At 55.1% G+C, this 20,172-nt stretch overlaps 1 protein-coding gene across 1 annotated transcript in view; it reads left to right on the forward strand.

Annotated features, from left to right (window-relative positions):
* The first annotated feature begins 967 nt into the window (after nucleotides 1–967).
* Nucleotides 968–20,172, forward strand: part of LOC120921989 (alpha-1-antiproteinase-like) — a 37,462-nt gene continuing 18,257 nt past the window's right edge. Inside the window, exons 1-3 of the mRNA XM_040334514.1 lie at nucleotides 968–1,049; nucleotides 4,575–5,050; nucleotides 19,866–20,112. Of these exons, the coding sequence (XP_040190448.1) occupies nucleotides 4,612–5,050; nucleotides 19,866–20,112 (686 nt within the window). The 5' untranslated portion in view covers nucleotides 968–1,049; nucleotides 4,575–4,611. The remainder of the gene's footprint in view (nucleotides 1,050–4,574; nucleotides 5,051–19,865; nucleotides 20,113–20,172) is intronic.

Consider the following 20,172-nt stretch of genomic DNA (forward strand, 5'->3'; position numbering starts at 1 on the left):
AGATGAGCTTGTGGGCCGTTTTCGGGTTGAGGATGGAGTCAAGCTCAACTCCCAGTCCTACTGCCAGTTTCTGGAAGACACCTTCTTCAAGCAGTGGTACAGGAAGAAGTCTGCATCCTTCAAGAAAAACATGATTTTCATGCAGGACAATGCTCCATCACACGCGTCCAAGTACTCCACAGCGTGGCTGGCAAGAAAGGGTATAAAAGAAGAAAAACTAATGACATGGCCTCCTTGTTCACCTGATCTGAACCCCATTGAGAACCTGTGGTCCATCATCAAATGTGAGATTTACAAGGAGGGAAAACAGTACACCTCTCTGAACAGTGTCTGGGAGGCTGTGGTTGCTGCTGCACGCAATGTTGATGGTGAACAGATCAAAACACTGACAGAATCCATGGATGTCAGGCTTTTGAGTGTCCTTGCAAAGAAAGGTGGCTATATTGGTCACTGATTTGTTTTTGTTTTGTTTTTGAATGTCAGAAATGTATATTTGTGAATGTTGAGATGTTATATTGGTTTCACTGGTAAAAATAAATAATTGAAATGGGTATATATTTGTTTTTTGTTAAGTTGCCTAATAATTCTGCACAGTAATAGTCACCTGCACACACAGATATCCCCCTAAAATAGCTAAAACTAAAAACAAACTAAAAACTACTTCCAAAAATATTCAGCTTTGATATTAATGAGTTTTTTGGGTTCATTGAGAACATGGTTGTTGTTCAATAATAAAATTAATCCTCAAAAATACAACTTGCCTAATAATTCTGCACTCCCTGTATGTGAATCTAGCCCCTTCTGTTGTATAATAATAGGATCGCTCCACACACAGGACATTCAAGGTAATGCATGTTGTGCCAGATGTAATATTAATTGCTATTTTATTACTTGGAAATGATTTTGGAAATGTAAATATCTGCCTTTGTGCAAACATTATGAAAAGTCATGGGGGCGGCGAAACTTCGGGAACGCCTTCTGTTGAATAATAAAAGGAATGATTTCTGACACTGGCTGTACAGAAGAGAAGGATCTATCCCTGCGGAGAGGTTGGTACCAGTCGGGGGGGGGGGGGGGGGGGTGACGGTCTAACTGTTTTAGGACATTCACCAAGTAATTAATTCCATATAATTGAATGGATGAATATTGCAAGGAGTGAGATGATCAGACTTTAGTAAATCTGTATCTGCCGCTTGTCTGAGGTCTCTTGCACGCGATACGCCTGTTTGAGCGTCTGCTTTTTCAGACGTTTTGTTTTGTATGTATTTGCGCATATATTTACGTGCATTTTCGCGTGAATTGTCACATTATTGCTCAAATGTGCACAATCGAATTCTCACGTTCTTGTTCTGCACAATATGTAAATGGGCATGTGCGCGCATTTGTGCGCATGAGGTGTACATTACTGAACAAAAAAATGCATTCAGAACTGTTGTTTATTGGCACTTGAAACGTCAAATGCTTGTATCAGCGTGTAAACGCGGTAAATCATGTTTAGAATTGTTTTCAATGGGGGGTCATTTTCTTAGAGAGAGAGGGAGAGAGGAAGACAGAGGAGAAGGAGAGAAGAGAGAAAAAGGAGAGGGGGAGAGAAGAGAGAGAGGGGGGGGGCAGAGAGAGAAAATGGAGAGGGGGAGAGAAGAGAGAGAGGGGAGAGGGAGAAAAGAGAGAGATGGAGGGGGGAGGGAGAAAAGAGAGAGATGGAGGGGGGGGAGAAAAGGGAGAGGGGGAGAGAAGAGAGAGATGGAGAGATAGAGAGAGAAAATGGAGAGGGGGAGAAGGGAGAGGGATAGAAGAAAGAGGTGGAGGGATAGAGAGAGAAAAAAGAGAGGGGGAGAGAAGAGAGAGAAAAGGGAGAGGGGGAGAGAAGAGAGAGAGGGGAGAGGGAGAGAAGAAAGAGATGGAGGGGTAGAGCAAGAAAAGGGAGAGGGGGAGAGACAAGAGAGAGGGGAGAGGGAGAGAAGAGAGAGATGGAGGGGAAGTGAGAGAAAAGGAGAGGGGGAGAGAAGAGAGAGAGAGAGGGGAGAGGGAGAGGGAGAGAAAAGAGAGAGAGAGATGGAGGGGTAGATAGAAAAAAGGAGAAGGGAGAGAAGAGAGAGATGGAGGGGTAGGGAGAGAAAAATGAGAGGGGGAGAGAAGAGAGAGAGTGGGGAGAGGGAGAGAAGAGAGAGATGGAGGGGTAGAGTGAGAAAAGGGGGAGGGGGATAGAAGAGAGAGAGGGGAGAGGGAGAGAAGAGAGAGATGGAGGGGTAGAGAGAGAAAAGGGAGAGGGGGAGAGAAGAGAGAGAGGGAAGAGGGAGAAAAGAGAGAGATGGAGGGGGAGGGAGAAAAAGGAGATGGGAGAGAAGAGAGAGAGGGGAGAGGGATAGAAGAGAGAGATGGAGGGATAGAGAGAGAAAAAAAAGAGGGGGAGAGAAGAGAGAGAAAAGGGAGAGAGGGAGAGAAGAGAGAGATGGAGGGGTAGAGCAAAAAAAGGGAGAGGGGGAGTGACAAGAGAGAGGGGAGAGGGGGAGAAGAGAGAGATGGAGGGGAAGTGAGAGAAAAGGAGAGGGGGGAGAGAAGAGAGAGAGAGGGGAGAGGGAGAGGGAGAGAAGAGAGAGATGGAGGGGTAGACAGAGAAAAATGAGAGGGGGAGAGAAGAGAGAGAGAGAGGGGAGAGGGAGAGAAGAGAGGGATGGAGGGGTAGAGTGAGAAAAGGGAGAGGGGGAGAGGGGAGAGGGAGAGACGAGAGAGATGGAGGGGTAGAGAGAGAAAACGGAGAGGGGGAGAGAAGAGAGAGAGGGGAGAGGGATAGAAGAGAGAGATGGAGAGATAGAGAGAGAAAATGGAGAGGGGGGAGAAGAGAGAGGGGAGAGGGATAGAAGAGAGAGATGGAGGGATAGAGAGAGAAAAAGGAGAGGGGGTGAGAAGAGAGAGAAAAGGGAGAGGGGGAGAGAAGAGAGAGAGAGAGAAGAGAGAGATGGAGGGGTAGAGCAAGAAAAGGGAGAGGGGGAGAGACAAGAGAGAGGGGAGAGGGAGAGAAGAGAGAGAAAAGGGAGAGGGGGAGAGAAGAGAGAGAAAAGGGAGAGGGGGACAGAAGAGAGAGAGGGAGAGAAGAGAGAGATGGAGGGGTAGAGAGAGAAAAGGGAGAGGGGAGAGAAGAGAAAGAAGAGATGCATAGAAGAGAGAGAGAGAGATTTCCCTGCATTGTAGGCTTTTGGAAGGGTATACTGATCACTAGGGATGAGCTTCGTATTTGAGTCTAACTCATGCTCGACTCGAACATCGTATGTTTGATCGTTCGTCGAATTACGAACGTTTTGGGCCATTCGTGACAAATTTGAGTTGCGTTTCACGGCCCATAATTCACTGCGGCATCGCATTGCATTGCTGGCTGATGATTGGCCAAGCATGCACTATGACCCGCATGCTTGGCCAATCACAGAGAGGGGAGAGGGAGAGAATAGAGAGAGAAAAGGGAGAGGGGGAGAGAAGAGAGAGAGAGGGAGAAAAGAGAGAGATGGAGGGGTAGAGAGAGAAAAAGGAGAGGGGGAGAGAAGAGACAGAGGGGAGAGGGATAGAAGAGAGAGATGGAGAGATAGAGAGAGAAAATGGAGAGGGTGGGAAGAGAGAGGGGAGAGGGATAGAAGAGAGAGATGGAGGGATAGAGAGAGAAAAAAGAGAGGGGGAGAGAAGAGAGAGAAAAAAGAAAGGGGGAGAGAAGAGAGAGGGGAGAGAAGAGAGAGATGGAGGGGCAGAGCAAGAAAAGGGAGAGGGGGAGAGACAAGAGAGAGGGGAGAGGGAGAGAAGAGAGAGATGGAGGGGAAGTGAGAGAAAGGGAGAGGGGGAGAGAAGAGAGAGAGATGGAGGGGTAGAGAGAGAAAAGGGAGAGGGGAGAGAAGAGAGAGGGGAGAGGGAGAGAAGAGAGAGATGGAGGGGAAGGGAGAGGGGGAGAGAAGAGGGAGAGAGAGGGGAGAGGGAGAGAAGAGAGAGAGAGAGAGATGGAGGGGTAGAGAGAGAAAAATTAGAGGGGGAGAGAAGAGAGGGGAGAGGGAGAGAAGAGAGAGATGGAGCGGTAGAGTGAGAAAAGGGAGAGGGGGGAGAAGAGAGAGAAGGGAGAGGGATAGAAGAGAGAGATGGAGGGGTAGTAAGAGAAAGGGAGAGGGAGAGAGGGGAGAGGGAGAGAAGAGAGAGATGGAGGGGTAGTGAGAGAAAAATGAGAGGGGGAGAGAAGAGAGAGAGAGGGGGGAGAGGGAGAGAAGAGAGAGATGGAGGGGTAGAGAGAGAAAAGGGAGAGGGGAGAGAAGAGAGAGAGAAGGTAGAGGGAGAGAAGAGAGAGATGGAGGGGTAGAGAGAGAAAGGGAGAGGGAGAGAGGGGAGAGGGAGAGAAGAGAGAGATGGAGGGGTAGTGAGAGAAAAATGAGAGGGGGAGAGAAGAGAGAGAGAGGGGGGAGAGGGAGAGAAGAGAGAGATGGAGGGGTAGAGAGAGAGAAAAGGGAGAGGGGAGAGAAGAGATGAATAGAGGGGGAGAGACAAGAGAATCCTGCCCAAAGTCTGAAAAACAGGTCCGGGGCTTAAGTCATTTTTTTTTTTAGCTATTTTGCAGGTGCAGATTGTCTATACTGAGAAGACATGAAGTTCCTCCTAATCTTGCTTTTGCTCATCCCGGTCATAACTAAGAAAGACCAAGTCCTAAGTGCAGCAATAATAGGAAATACGGACATTCAGGAAGGTTTGAGCCCAACCAACGCAGAGGCCAAGAACAAGGAGGCCCACCGGCTGTTTTGCATTCTTCTCCCGGGGTGGAATGAACCAAATGGCGACCTTCATCCCCCAAATGGTAATGTCATCTTTCTAGACAACTCGCTGACCTTGCCGAAGAACTTTCAAGATGATGTACAAAATAACGGCAATGCCAAAATTTTGGAGGTCGACTTCCGTCACCCAAAAGAGGCCGAAAAAGAAATAAATGATTATGTGAAGAGTAAGACTGAAGGCAAAACTGGGGATGTTGTCAAAGATCTTTCCAAAGACACAAAGATGGTTCTGATCAACTATTCTCTAATAAAGGGTAAGAAGAGAGCAGAAGCAGCTAGAGCAGATGATCATATACTAGATGATATGTTGTTTTGTTTTTTGTTTTTAATGCATCATTTCTACAGTGTATTTGTCATGTTACAACCAAAAACATAAGTTGGAAGGCTGGACGGAGGCCGGCCTGTGTTTGTAGGCGGAGTCTGGGGGAGTACTTATCCTCCCTTCTCTGCCGGTGATGTGAAATTTCCTCAAACCTGTGAAAAAATCGGACCCGCGTCACTTCCGGTGCTCGTACGTCAGAGCACAGCTGATCGCGGGTCCACGGCGCATGCGCAGCGCATGCGCAGATGGGTTTTTTTGACTCTGAAAATATCCTTGACTGGGGTAGGCGGGCAGAGGCGGATCAAGCTCAATTCAGAGACTCGGGTGGGCGGGGCGGAGGCGGTGCAAGAGTTTTAATGACATTATCGGCAGCACCGCCTCCAGCCCCGCCCCTAAGCAGAGTTTCTTGAGGTCCGTGAAAAATATAGATTTGGGTGGGCGGGCGGAGGCGGAGCAACATTCTCAATTACATTGCCGCCAGCACCGCCTCCAGCCCCGTCCCTTTACACACAGTAGCCTGCTTCTTCCCATACTATTTTGGTCCGAGAATTTCACAGACTCGGGTAGGCGGGACGGAGGCGGAGCAACAGTTTAATGCGCAATATTAAAGACTGTCAAGAAAATGTCTATTTAGGTGGAGAGCTTCTGAATACATGACCAACAAACACATTTCCATTTTATTCCTCATTTTAATGGGACAGTTTAAAGTGCCAAAAATTAAAGTTCCGCTCTTCTGTATTTTTTTAGGCTCCATGTACACGGGATCATCCTCACCCCCCCCCCCACCATCCTCCCAGCTGCAGGGATCAACCCCCCCCCCCCACCGCCATCCTCCCGGCTGCAGGGATCAACCCCCCCCCCCCAACATCCTCCCAGCTGCAGGGATCAACCCCCCCCCCCACCGCCATCCTCCCGGCTGTACGAATCACCCCCCCCCCCCACCGCCATCCTCCCGGCTGTACGAATCACCCCCCCCCCCCCACCGCCATCCTCCCGGCTGTACGAATCACCCCCCCCCCACCGCCATCCTCCCGGCTGTACGAATCACCCTCCCCCCACCGCCATCCTCCCAGCTGCAGGAATCACCCCCCCCCACCGCCATCCTCCCGGCTGCAGGGATCACCCCCCCCCCCCCCACTGCCATCCTCCCGGCTGCAGGGATCACCCCCCCCCCCACCACCATCCTCCCGGCTGCAGGAATCACCCCCCCCCCCCCCACCGCCATCCTCCCGGCTGCAGGAATCACCCCCCCCCCACCGCCATCCTCCCGGCTGCAGGGATCACCCCCCCCCCCCACCGCCATCCTCCCGGCTGTACGAATCACCCCCCCCACCGCCATCCTCCCGGCTGTATGAATCACCCCCCCCCCACCGCCATCCTCCCGGCTGTATGAATCACCCCCCCCCACCGCCATCCTCCCAGCTGTACGAATCACCCCCCCCCCACCGCCATCCTCCCAGCTGTACGAATCACCCCCCCCCCACCGCCATCCTCCCAGCTGTACGAATCACCCCCCCCCCCACCACCATCCTCCCAGCTGCAGGGATCAACCCCCCCCCCACCACCATCCTCCCGGCTGCAGGGATCAACCCCCCCCCACCGCCATCCTCCCAGCTGCAGGGATCAACCCCCCCCCCCCACCGCTATCCTCCCAGCTGCAGGGATCAACCCCCCCCCCAACATCCTCCCAGCTGCAGGGATCAACCCCCCCCCCCAACATCCTCCCAGCTGTATGAATCACCCCCCCCCCCACCGCCATCCTCCCAGCTGTACGAATCACCCCCCCCCACCGCCATCCTCCCCACCGGCTGCAGGGATCAACCCCCCCCCAACATCCTCCCAGCTGTATGAATCACCCCCCCCCCACCGCCATCCTCCCAGCTGTACGAATCACCCCCCCCCCACCGCCATCCTCCCCACCGGCTGCAGGGATCAACCCCCCCACCACCATCCTCCCGGCTGCAGGGATCAACCCCCCCCCACCGCCATCCTCCCAGCTGCAGGGATCAACCCCCCCCCCACCGCTATCCTCCCAGCTGCAGGGATCAACCCCCCCCCCCCCACCGCTATCCTCCCAGCTGCAGGGATCAACCCCCCCCCCCACCGCCATCCTCCCAGCTGCAGGGATCAACCCCCCCCCCCAACATCCTCCCAGCTGCAGGGATCAACCCCCCCCCCCAACATCCTCCCAGCTGTATGAATCACCCCCCCCCCCCACCGCCATCCTCCCAGCTGCAGGGATCAAACCCCCCCCCCACCGCCATCCTCCCAGCTGCAGGGATCAACCCCCCCCCCACCGCTATCCTCCCAGCTGCAGGGATCAACCCCCCCCCCCACCGCCATCCTCCCAGCTGCAGGGATCAACCCCCCCCCTAACATCCTCCCAGCTGCAGGGATCAACCCCCCCCCCCAACATCCTCCCAGCTGTATGAATCACCCCCCCCCCACCGCCATCCTCCCAGCTGTACGAATCACCCCCCCCCCCACCGCCATCCTCGGACCTGTGAAAAAATCGGACCGCGTCACTTCCGGTGCTCGTACGTCAGGAGCACAGCTGATCGCGGGTCCAAGGCGCATGCGCAGATGCTTTTTTTTTGGTCCGTGATTATCCTAGACTGGGGTAGGTCACTTGTGCCCGTCATATGCAGCCAGTGTGCCCACTATTTGCAGCCACTTGTGCCCGTCATACGCAGCAGTTGTGCCCTCCATATGCAGTCACTTGTACCCATCATACGCGGCACTTCCTTCTTCTTCTGTAGCGGCGGCTGTGGCTCCTGTGTCCGCTTGGCTCCTCAGGCTTCCTCCGTCATGTCTCCTTTTCCGCCAAAGCGTTAGGCATCCAATAGTATCGCCTAAAGCTTTGGCCAATCGGGAGACAGGTTTTACTGACCTGCCTGCTGATTGGCAAGGAGGAACTTTAGTGTGAAAATAGCTTCTGGCTCTTATCACGTGCTTCAAAATACACACCCCTCCTATTCCCGCCATAGTATTTCATGCGTCCGGCATCCTGAAAGGGGCCACGCACATGAATAGGGAGGGCGGCAGAGGTGACGGGGGCGGTGCCCATGCATTGTGGGCCCACCATGCAGGGGCCACCACTGGTCTTTGATCTCTGTCAAGTGCTGGGGTCTGGATCACCGCCGCTGCTTTTCCTCCAATCGGGCCAAAGAAGCTGAGTGCGAGTTTACCTATAGCCCTCACACTGGAGACTTGCACACCATCATCATGGCATCCCAGGACGGTGGGTATCAGGTCACGGGAAGGCAGAGCGCATGTGTGTCCCGCTTTGGGGTCACTGGTGGCTTAGGGAGAAGGAGATGGCACCTGGGTGTTTGGAGGAGGAGAGGGCCCCTGGGTATCCGTGGGAGAAGGAGAGGGCACCTGGGTGTTTGGAGGAGGAGAGGGCCCCTTGGTGGCCATTTAGTGAAGAAGAGGGCCCCTGGGTGGCCGGGGGAGAAGGAGAGAGAGCCTGGGTGGTTGGCAGAGAAGGAGTGGGCCCCTGGCTGTTTGAAGGAGAAGGAGATGGGCCACAGTGTGGGCCAAATTGGAAGAGCTGATCCTTGGGTGGTTGGAGGAGGAGAGGGTGCCACCCTTCTCCCCTTAGGACGGGGACAGACATCCTTCTCTCCCGAGAGGTAGGGGACACCATTCTCTCCCCTGGATGATGAAGACACCATTCTCTCCCCCGAGGACGGGGACACCCTTCTCTCCCCAGAGGTAGGGGACACCATTCTCTCCCCCGGAGGATGAGGACACCATTCTCTCCCTCGGAGGACGGGGACACCATTCTCTCCCCCAGAGGACGGGGACACCATTCTCTCCCCCAGAGGACTGGGACACCATTCTCTCCCCCGAGGACACCATTCTCTCCCCGGAGGAGGAGGACACCATTCTCTCCCCCAGAGGACGGGGACACCATTCTCTCCCCCAGAGGACTGGGACACCATTCTCTCCCCGGAGGACGAGGACACCCTTCTCTCCCCAGATGTAGGGGACACCATTCTCTCCCCTGGAGGACGAGGACACCATTCTCTCCCCTGGAGGACGAGGACACCATTCTCTCCCCCGGAGGACGAGGACACCAGGGCTGGACAGGGAGAGGAGGTGAGCGCTGTGGGGAACCAGAGCATCATGAGGGACAGGGGATAGAGGCACATGGGGGACCAGAGCATCATGGGGGGGGGGGGGGTATAGAGAAATAGGAGAGGAACAGAGAAGCATGTGTAGGAACAGAGAAGCAGGGGGGGTATCAGTGGAGCACAGGGGGGACCAGAGAAGCATGAGGGTAAGAGGAGCATGGGGGGGGATAGAGAAGCATGTGGGGGAACAGAGAAGCAGGGGGAGAACCAGAGGAGCAGAGAGGGGGACAGAGGCGCATGGGGGCCGGCCGCCATGGGAGAGACTTGTCAAAGTGTATGAAGTCCAGGGCAATATTTTTGTCCCAGTCCAGCCCTGGTGTCCCTGTCCTCCGGGGGAGAGAAGGGTGTCCCCGTCCTCCGGGGGAGAGAAGGGTGTCCCCGTCCTCCGGGGGAGAGAATGGTGTCCCCGTCCTCCGGGGGAGAGAATGGTGTCCCCGTCCTCCGGGGGAGAGAAGGGTGTCCCCTACCTCTGGGGAGAGAAGGGTGTCCTCGTCCTCGGGGGAGAGAATGGTGTCCTCCGGGGGGAGAGAATGGTGTCCTCGTCCTCCAGGGGAGAGAAGGGTGTTCCCGTCCTCCGGGGGAGAGAAGGGTGTCCTCGTCCTCCGGGGGAGAGAATGGTGTCCTCGTCCTCCGGGGGAGAGAATGGTGTTCCCTACCTCTGGGGAGAGAAGGGTGTACTCGTCCTCGGGGGAGAGAATGGTGTCCTCGTCCTCCGGAGGAGAGAATGGTGTCCCCGTCCTCTGGGGGAGAGAATGGTGTCCCCGTCCTCCAGGGGAGAGAATGGTGTCCTCGTCCTCCAGGGGAGAGAATGGTGTCCCCGTCCTCCGGGGGAGAGAATGGTGTCCCCGTCCTCCGGGGGAGAGAATGGTGTCCCCGTCCTCTGGGGGAGAGAATGGTGTCCCCGCATGGGCACCGCCCCCGTCACCTCTGCCGCCCTCCCTATTAATGTGCGTGGCCCCTTTCAGGATGCCGGACGCATGAAATACTATGGCGGGAATAGGAGGGGTGTGTATCTTTAAGCACGTGATAAGAGCCAGAAGCTATTTTCACACCAAAGTTCCTCCTTGCCAATCAGCAGGCAGGTCAGTAAAACCTGTCTCCCGATTGGCCAAAGCTTTAGGCGATCCTATCAGATGCCTAATGCTTTGGCGGAAAAGGAGACATGACGGAGGAAGCCTGAGGAGCCAAGCGGACACAGGAGCCACAGCCGCCACTACAGAATATGAAGGAAGTGCCGCGTATGACGGGTACAAGTGACTGCATATGGAGGGCACAACTGCTGCGTATGACGGGCACAAGTGGCTGCAAATAGTGGGCACACTGGCTGCGTATGATGGGCACAAGTGACCTACCCCAGTGTAGGATATTCACGGACCAAAAAAAAGCATCTGCACATGCGCCTTGGACCAGCGATCAGCTGTGCTCCTGACGTACGAGCACCGGAAGTGACGCGGTCCGATTTTTTCACAGGTCCGAGGATGGTGGTGGGGGGGGGGGGCATGATTCGTACAGCTGGGAGGATGGCGGGGGGGGGGGGGGGTGATTCGTACAGCTGGGAGGATGTTGGGGGGGGGGGGTTGATCCCTGCAGCTGGGAGGATGGCGGTGGGGGGGGGGGTGATTCGTACAGCTGGGAGGATGTTGGGGGGGGGGTTGATCCCTGCAGCCGGGAGGATGGCGGTGGGGGGGGTGATTCCTGCAGCCGGGAGGATGGCGGTGGGGGGGGGGTGATCCCTGCAGCCGGGAGGATGGCAGTGGGGGGGGGGGGGTGATCCCTGCAGCCGGGAGGATGGCGGTGGGGGGGGGTGATTCCTGCAGCCGGGAGGATGGTGGGGGGGGGGGGGGTGATTCCTGCAGCTGGGAGGATGGCGGTGGGGGGGGGGGTGATTCGTACAGCTGGGAGGATGTTGGGGGGCGGGGTTGATCCCTGCAGCTGGGAGGATGGCGGTGGGGGGTGATTCGTACAGCTGGGAGGATGTTGGGGGGCGGGGTTGATCCCTGCAGCTGGGAGGATGGCGGTGGGGGGGGTGTGATTCGTACAGCTGGGAGGATGTTGGGGGGGGGTTGATCCCTGCAGCTGGGAGGATGGCGGTGGGGGGGGGGTGATTCGTACAGCTGGGAGGATGTTGGGGGGGGGGTTGATCCCTGCAGCCGGGAGGATGGCGGTGGGGGGGGTGATTCCTGCAGCCGGGAGGATGGCGGTGGGGGGGGGGGGGTGATCCCTGCAGCCGGGAGGATGGCAGTGGGGGGGGTGATCCCTGCAGCCGGGAGGATGGCGGTGGGGGGGGGTGATTCCTGCAGCCGGGAGGATGGTGGTGGGGGGGGGGTGATTCCTGCAGCTGGGAGGATGGCGGTGGGGGGGGGGGGGGTGATTCGTACAGCTGGGAGGATGTTGGGGGGCGGGGTTGATCCCTGCAGCCGGGAGGATGGCGGTGGGGGGGGTGGTTCCTGCAGCCGGGAGGATGGCGGTGGGGGGGGGGGTGATCCCTGCAGCCGGGAGGATGGCAGTGGGGGGGGGGGTGATCCCTGCAGCCGGGAGGATGGCGGGGGGGGGGGGGTGATTCCTGCAGCCGGGAGGATGGTGGTGGGGGGGGGGGTGATTCCTGCAGCTGGGAGGATGGCGGTGGGGGGGGGGGGGTGATTCGTACAGCTGGGAGGATGTTGGGGGGCGGGGTTGATCCCTGCAGCTGGGAGGATGGCGGTGGGGGGGGGGGTGATTCGTACAGCCGGGAGGATGTTGGGGGGGGGGGGGTTGATCCCTGCAGCCGGGAGGAGGGGGGGGGGGGGGGGGGGTGATTCGTACAGCTGGGAGGATGGCGGTGGGGGGGTTGATCCCTGCAGCCGGGAGGATGGCGGTGGGGGGGGTGAACCCTGCAGCCGGGAGGATGGCGGTGGGGGGGGGGTGATCCATGCAGCCGGGAGGATGGCAGTGGGGGGTGATCCCTGCAGCCGGGAGGATGGCGGTGGGGGGGGGGGGATTCCTGCAGCCGGGAGGATGGTGGTGGGGGGGGGGGGGTGATCCCTGCAGCCGGGAGGATGGCAGTGGGGGGGGGGGGTGATCCCTGCAGCCGGGAGGATGGCGGTGGGGGGGGGGTGATTCCTGCAGCCGGGAGGATGGCGGTGGGGGGGGGGGGTGATTCCTGCAGCCGGGAGGATGGTGGTGGGGGGGGGGTGATCCCTGCAGCCGGGAGGATGGCAGTGGGGGGGGGGGGTGATCCCTGCAGCCGGGAGGATGGCGGTGGGGGGGGGGGTGATTCCTGCAGCCGGGAGGATGGCGGTGGGGGGGGTGATTCGTACAGCCGGGAGGATGGCGGTGGGGGGGGGGGTGATTCGTACAGCCGGGAGGATGGCGGTGGGGGGGGGGGGGTGATTCCTGCAGCCGGGAGGATGGCGGTGGGGGGGGGTGATTCCTGCAGCCGGGAGGATGGCGGTGGGGGGGGGGGTGATTCGTACAGCCGGGAGGATGGCGGTGGGGGGGGGGTGATTCGTACAGCCGGGAGGATGGCGGTGGGGGGGGGGGGGTGATTCGTACAGCCGGGAGGATGGCGGTGGTGGGGGGGGGTGAGGATGATCCCGTGTACATGGAGCCTAAAAAAATACAGAAGAGCGGAACTTTATTTTTTGGCACTTTAAACTTTCCCATTGAAATGAGGAATAAAATGGAAATGTGTTTGTTGGTCGGGTATTCAGAAGCTCTCCACCTAAATAGACATTTTCTTGACAGTCTTTAATATTGCGCATTAAACTGTTGCTCCGCCTCCGTCCCGCCTACCCGAGTCTGTGAAATTCTCGGACCAAAATAGTATGGGAAGAAGCAGGCTACTGTGTGTAAAGGGACGGGGCTGGAGGCGGTGCTGGCTGCAATGTAATTGAGAATGTTGCTCCGCCTCCGCCCGCCCACCCAAATCTATATTTTTCACGGACCTCAAGAAACTCTGCTTAGGGACGGGGCTGGAGGCGGTGCTGCCGATAATGTCATTAAAACTCTTGCACCGCCTCCGCCCCGCCCACCCGAGTCTCTGAATTGAGCTTGATCCGCCTCTGCCCGCCTACCCCAGTCAAGGATATTTTCAGAGTCAAAAAAACCCATCTGCGCATGCGCTGCGCATGCGCCGTGGACCCGCGATCAGCTGTGCTCTGACGTACGAGCACCGGCAGTGACGCGGGTCCGATTTTTTCACAGGTTTGAGGAAATTTCACATCACCGGGTCCAGCGTCGGCCTCCGTTCCTGTTGATGTGCGTCACTTCCGCCGCGACCGCCGACGTCATTGCTGTGCGCCGACTAGCGTGGAGGGAGCTGAGATCGCGGCTCCAGTGTGTCTCCAGGCCTCGAGGGCTGTCAGGTATCGTGGGGGGGGGCCGCGTCCAGCATTGGGGACTTGCGTCCGCCGCTTACATTCGCCCGCAGGTGCGCCTCGTGGCAGCGGGGGGGGGGGGGGGGCCGGGCGCTCATTTCAGCATCCACAGGGGAAACCCTCGGGAGCCTCGCAGGGGGATAAACTCAAAGGGGGGGGGTGTCAGGCATGTCGCCAGATCTGGCTGGAGGGGCTAGAGGTCGGGGGGGGGGGCTTCCTGGTATCTGCCTGCATGCTGGTGTCATGTTCATCTGGCTTATCATTGGTATCATTGGTAAACTGACTACCCTGTGTCATGTTATTTTCCATGCAGATTTGCCAGTCTTGGGAGGGGGGGGGGGGGGTAAAAATCTGTCACATCAGTTGTGGGGGGAATTCATCATGGGCATCTGGCACGACCAGGCGATTCATCTTACTACAGCCATGCGATTTTCCTTATAAATGGTCATGCGTTTGTCTTGTTAAAACAGTCATGTTTTCTTGGTAAACAGTCATGCGATTTGTCGGAAAACGGTCATGTGATCTGTCTGACGAAACGGTCATGCGATTTGTCCGATGTATCGATCATGCGATTGGTCAGTCATGCTGATGTAACAGTCATGCGATTTTGTCTGATGTAACAGTCATGCGATTTTGTTTGATGTAACAGTCATGCGATTTTGTCTGATGTAACAGTCATGCGATTTTGTCTGAGGTAACAGTCATGCGATTTTGTCTGATGAAACGTCATGTGATTTTGTCTGTTGAAACGGTCATGCGATTTTGTCTGTTGAAACGGTCAGGCGATTTGTCTGATGAAATGGTCATGCGATTTATCTGACAAACGGTCATGCGAAGGGGGGGGTAACTGCACGGTTGCCATGAACTAACTACCATGCGATTTGTCTGGTCAGGACGGTCTTGCGTTTTGGCTTGGCAGATCGTCATACTTTAGTCTTCAGGGATTGTCAGGCGACATATCGTCAGTACGTGTCATAAGTTAGGTTTGGGTAATCTCATGCGATCTGTCAATGGTAAATTGTCATGCGACTTCACTGATAGGTCGGTCATCTTCAGTGTGTCGGACGTGCGGTTTTTTCATTGATCAATCGGTCATGCGTTTGCTTCAATCTTACAAAGAGGGCAGTTGCCACCTCACTGGGCATTTCGGGTGGGGGATGCGGTCGCTTAGGGCGGCAATTTCACATCGTTACCTCATTCATTTCTGTTGTCTGGTTATACATTTCTTGCGCTCATTTCTCCATCGGTACATGGTATTAACTCTTTCAGGTCGGATTACAGTGTCTTCCCGGTGTCAGCTGGTACGTATTTGCTCGCTTTTAGGGGTATAGTTAGTTTTTCCAGGTCCATATTGCTTTCTGGTTCTGTCACGTCTACAGTTCCGTACAGGCTGAGGGTCATTAATTGATTGTTGGACCACAATCTTCTCGCCGTACATCTCATGTCTGGTATGGCACCATCATTTCTCATTCATACATACCCACCACGCTCCTGTGGGTATCGTAGCCCTGAGTGTTCGTTTTAATTACCTGTTGTCGCGCTGCAGGTCGCTCGGGCTCACTCATTTCGCTCATTTCGTTTCATCATTTCAGGGTCGGGGTCCCGCTTGGTAGATCACGCGCTATTTCCGGCCACCTAGGCTGTCACGCATTTGGGCTGGCTGAGGGGCGAGGGCTTTCATGTTATTCTTTGAAGTTTGTCTCTTTAGATTTCGGTATGTCTCAAGTGGCTGATAGCGAGGACTTCTCGTTCGTCCCGCCTACACCGCCTCGCGGGGGTTCGGAGCTCGGAAGTTCACCGTCCTTGAGAAGTTGGACCGTACCCAGACTCATGGCTGAACTCCGCCGCAAAGGCATTCCTTTCCCCTCTTCGGCTAGGAAAGCAGAACTGTTTAGGCTATGCTTCCCACCCCTGTCACAATCATCTCCCGCCACCAGCGCTGAGCATGCGACGGTGCATAACGCATTGGTACAGGTCCATGCGCTGCTAAACACAATGGCTACCTCCATGGTCCAGTTGCAGGAAAGGATGGAGGTGATGGAGGCCCGGGCCGTGGCTAGTACAGTAATACCAGCCTCTACCGTGGTGGATGCAGCATCCCCAGCGTTAGCGCTCCCAAGCCCAGCCGCAGGTAATGTCGCTACTTTCCCTTCAGCGGTACCATCTCCGTCGGCTGCCCCACCTGTGGTATCTCCAGCCCATTTCATCCCGGCCAACATCAAAAAGGACATCTTGGAGGGGAAAGATGTTAACTTGGCCTCCCTGCTCATAGCGGCTCAGGATGTGTCGGAGAACAAATCTTTTTCTTGTGGGGAGGTATCTGTAGTTCTAAAGACCAAAGACCCCAGGCTGAGTCGGAAACTCAGTGTACCGGAATTTGTGCTGGCTTTTGGTATTTTTAGGGATATCATCTGCGCTGTTAGCCCAGGTAGAAGGGAGGAGTTGGACCTTTATCTTCACAAGGTTGTGGATCTGGCCCATAAATACGGTGGCACAATTTTTTATGATTACCACCGATCCTTTGCGGCTAAGGTGGCAGCTACCTGGGCTCAGTTCCAGGTGGTGTCATGGTGGGGGGCCGTTGACATGGAGCTATTTTGCAGACACTTTGCTGGTCAAAAATCCCCGGTATGTACCAGCTGCCAGTCCTCGGCTCATACCACGGCCTGGTGCTCCAATGTGGAAGCCTCCAGTCAGGTAGGGCCCTCCAGGCAAGTGGCAGGGGGGTCTGCTGGAACCCTGGGGCAGGTGGACAAATTGGGTAGACCCATACGATACCTTGGGAAAGCGCAGCTGTGTAACAACTACAATTATGCAGGTTGCAATTTCAACCAGTGTAGATTGTTGCATGTCTGCGCTAACTGCTTCAGGGCCCACCCCAAGTCCGCCTGCTTGATCAAGCCAATTAGCACAGCCTGACTAAGCCGAGTCAACGTTTCTTTGCTTGGGGATCTCCTTGAGGACCACCCAGCACCAGCAGTCAGGCAGTTTTTGCTGGAAGGGTTTTCGGCAGGGTTTCATACTGGCCTCATCACCCTGCCAACAGAAACTTTCGAGTGTAATAATTTAAGGTCTGCAGAGAACAACCCAGTGATGGTCGACGAGTTGCTTCTAGCAGAGCTGGCCAAGGGGTTCCTCATCGGCCCCTTTTCATCGTCCCCCTTTTCCATGTGGAGGGTGAGCCCCATCGGGGTGGTCTCCGGCAAATTTTCTAATAAATTCCGTTTAATTTACGATTTGTCTGCGCCTCATTCCTCTCATATTCCTAGCCTCAACTCACTCATCCCCTCCGAGGAATTTTCACTAAAATATGCATCTGTTGACTTGGCTATCCAACACATCCTACAGTTGGGTAGGGGTGCTTGGCTTTCCAAAGCGGATATCACTGACGCCTTTAAACTACTTCCCATTAGTCCGGCCCTCTGGCAGTGGCATGGTATCAAATGGCGAGGGCAGTATTTTTTCGCTACCAAATTAACGTTTGGTTCAAAAAGCAGTCCGTTTTTGTTTGACACCTTTGCCCGGGCATTGCATTGGATCCTGGAGGACTACGGTAGTTGTCAAAGGGTCATTCACTACCTTGACGACTTCCTGTTGTTGGAAGACCCTGGGCGCCCACCCAGGGATCTGCAGGTGCTTACGGGTTTATTTTCAGGGTTAGACGTCCCGCTAGCAGCTCATAAAATGGAGGGCCCAGCCAAGGTCATCACCTTCTTGGGGATCACGCTGGACTCTGAGCTTATGGTCGCTAGCCTGCCCTTGGAGAAGCTGGCCAGGATTCGTCAGGTCATCCATCAGTTTGTCCGTTCCCCGGTATGTTCAAAAAGGGACTTGCAGTCTCTTTTGGGGATGCTCAACCATGCCATGAGGATCATTCCTCAGGGTAGGGCGTTTGTGTCCAGGTTACTGGCTGTGCTTCCCCAGGGTCAGGATTCGGACTCCCCGGTCAGGTTGCCAAGGGATGCCCAAGCCGATTTGATCATGTGGGATCAGTTCCTCTGTCGCTGGAATGGTATCTCCATGTTCATTCCGCAGCCTTCAGAGAATTCCCCTCGAGTTTTTTCTGATGCTGCCGCTTCGGTCGGGTTTTCCGCCATCTTTGGTCAGCAATGGTTAGCTAGTCGCTGGCCCCCAGAGGTGTCCCATCTGCCAAAATTTGCTCTCACTTCTGCATTGTTTGAGATTTACCCAATCCTGGCGGCGGCAGTCACTTGGGGCCCTGGCTGGGCAGGTAAGTCAGTCATATTCTTTACGGATAATTTGGCTACAGCCAGAATTATCAATAAAGGCAGGTCAGGATCCCTTTTGATCATGTCATTTATGCGCAAGCTGACTTGGCTGGGCTTGTCGTATAAATTTCATTTCCAGGGGGAGTTTATTAGGGGAGATCAGAACGGTGCAGCAGATGCCTTATCTCGGCTCAACATGCCACAATTTTTCTTTCAGCATCCGGCAGCAGATCGGACGGGCCAGCCAATTCCCCCCTTTGCACTGTTGGTCATGGATTAAGTTTTTTCCGGTCGCAGGCGGTCGAGCTGGCCAACAGGTCGTTGTCCAGGAACACGCTGAAGGCATATACCACGGGTTGGAGGGTTTTTCTCAGATTCATGTCTCTATTTCCGTGTGAGGGTCCCACAGATTCTTCATACTTCATGTCGTTTTCTGCTTATTGCCATAGTGAGCTAACCTTATCGGCCAGAACCATCAAGACATATTTGGCAGGGGTTCAGCATTTCAGGTCCCTACAAGTGCCGGACAGGCCGTCCATTTTTGCTGCTCACCCTCTAAAAGCCGTGCTGAGGGGTATCCAGAGAACTCAGGGGTCCTCACGGTTATCCCGGCAACCCATTACCGGGCAGATTTTCCGCGACCTGTCGGATATTCTGTCCTCTTCCCCTTTTGGTATGGGACCCAGCTTGGTCCTTAAAGCTGCCATCCACCTCAGCTTCTTTGGGTTCCTCCGTCCCGGGGAGGTGGCCAGAGCCAGCTGCCATGCTCCAGTTTTGCTCAGAGGGAGTCTGACCAGGTTTCCCGAGCATTACGAGCTACAGCTCCCAAACAACAAGACCAGGCAGATTGGTCAGGGGTTTGTGGTAAAGTACTATCAGACTCACAATCGCTGGTGCCCGGTTGAGGTGCTCGACTCTCTCTGCAGGGTATTCTCAAACTCACCCCGGGATAGTCCGTTGCTCCCCTTTCCTGCGCATCCTATCACCGCCAAACAATTCATTGGGCACGTCAGGATTCTTCTTGCCAAACTGCATCTGAATCCAGGGCGCTTTTCCGGACATTCCTTTAGAATTGGGGCAGCGTCCGCAGCATCCAAGCAAGGGGTCCCGTCATACATCATCAAGCACATGGGTCGCTGGAGTTCCTCCTGCTATAGTAGATATATCCCTGAACCTCACTTGGAGGTGCGTAGGGCGTTTGCCACCCTGTTGGATTAATGTACTCTGTTTTCAATAAAAGCTTCATTACCTATCTTGTGTCTTTTGCCCTCTTTTAGGCGTACCGTCCAGCTAGGCCAAGGCACGCCACAGGCCTTGGTGGTTGGGGTCACTACGTATTACGGGTGAAGATTCTGACTACAAGTTGGAAGGCTGGACGGAGGCCGGCCTGTGTTTGTAGGCGGAGTCTGGGGGAGTACTTATCCTCCCTTCTCTGCCGGGTCCAGCGTCGGCCTCCGTTCCTGTTACCCACCCTCCCGGTCCCCTTTTTCAGGTATAGGCTTAGTTATTCATTTCTCATATTCAGGGTATGCCCTCTTTTAGGCGTACCGTCCAGCTAGGCCAAGGCACGCCACAGGCCTTGGTGGTTGGGGTCACTACGTATTACGGGTGAAGATTCTGACTACAAATGTATTTTATTGGGATTTTATGTGAGAGACCAACACAAAAGAGCAGGTTCTCAAATTTTCCAACGGAAAAAAAAAAATGGTCGTCTGTGGCAATTCCGACGCCCAAAATTCTGACGTATGCTCAGAAACAATTTGACGCATGTTTGGAAGCATTGAACTTCATTTTCTCGCCTTGTCGTAGTGTTGCGTTCTTGACGGTTGAAAGTTCAGAGAACTTTTGTGTGACCGTGTGTATGCAACACAAGCTTGAGAGGAATTCCGTTGGAAAAACCATCTAAGGTTTTTCCGACGAAAAATGCGATGGTGTGTACGGGGCATTCAGAGTTTATTTCCTCATTACCCAGAGAATCATTTTTTTTGTATCACTAATGTATACATGTTTTGTTTTTGTATTAGGGAAATGGCGGGTGACTTTTCATACAGATAATGCAAAATTTGGTAAGTTCTTTGATGATGAGAAGACAACGGTGGATGTTCCAATGATGAATCTCACGGGTCTCTTCAACACTTACCATGCCACGGATCTCCCTTGTACCGTGGCGGAGCTTCCATACAATGATGACGAATCCATGATTATCGCCATGGCCGAGCCGAGCAAGATCAATGAGGTAGAGCGAGGATTGTCCGCTGAGACCGTACAACGGTTAGTTAGTTATTATTTAGTATTTTAAAATTTTCGTATTTTAGGGCTTTCGAATTTTCA

This window comes from Rana temporaria (assembly GCF_905171775.1).
Source record: "Rana temporaria chromosome 13 unlocalized genomic scaffold, aRanTem1.1 chr13a, whole genome shotgun sequence".
NCBI lineage: Eukaryota > Metazoa > Chordata > Amphibia > Anura > Ranidae > Rana > Rana temporaria.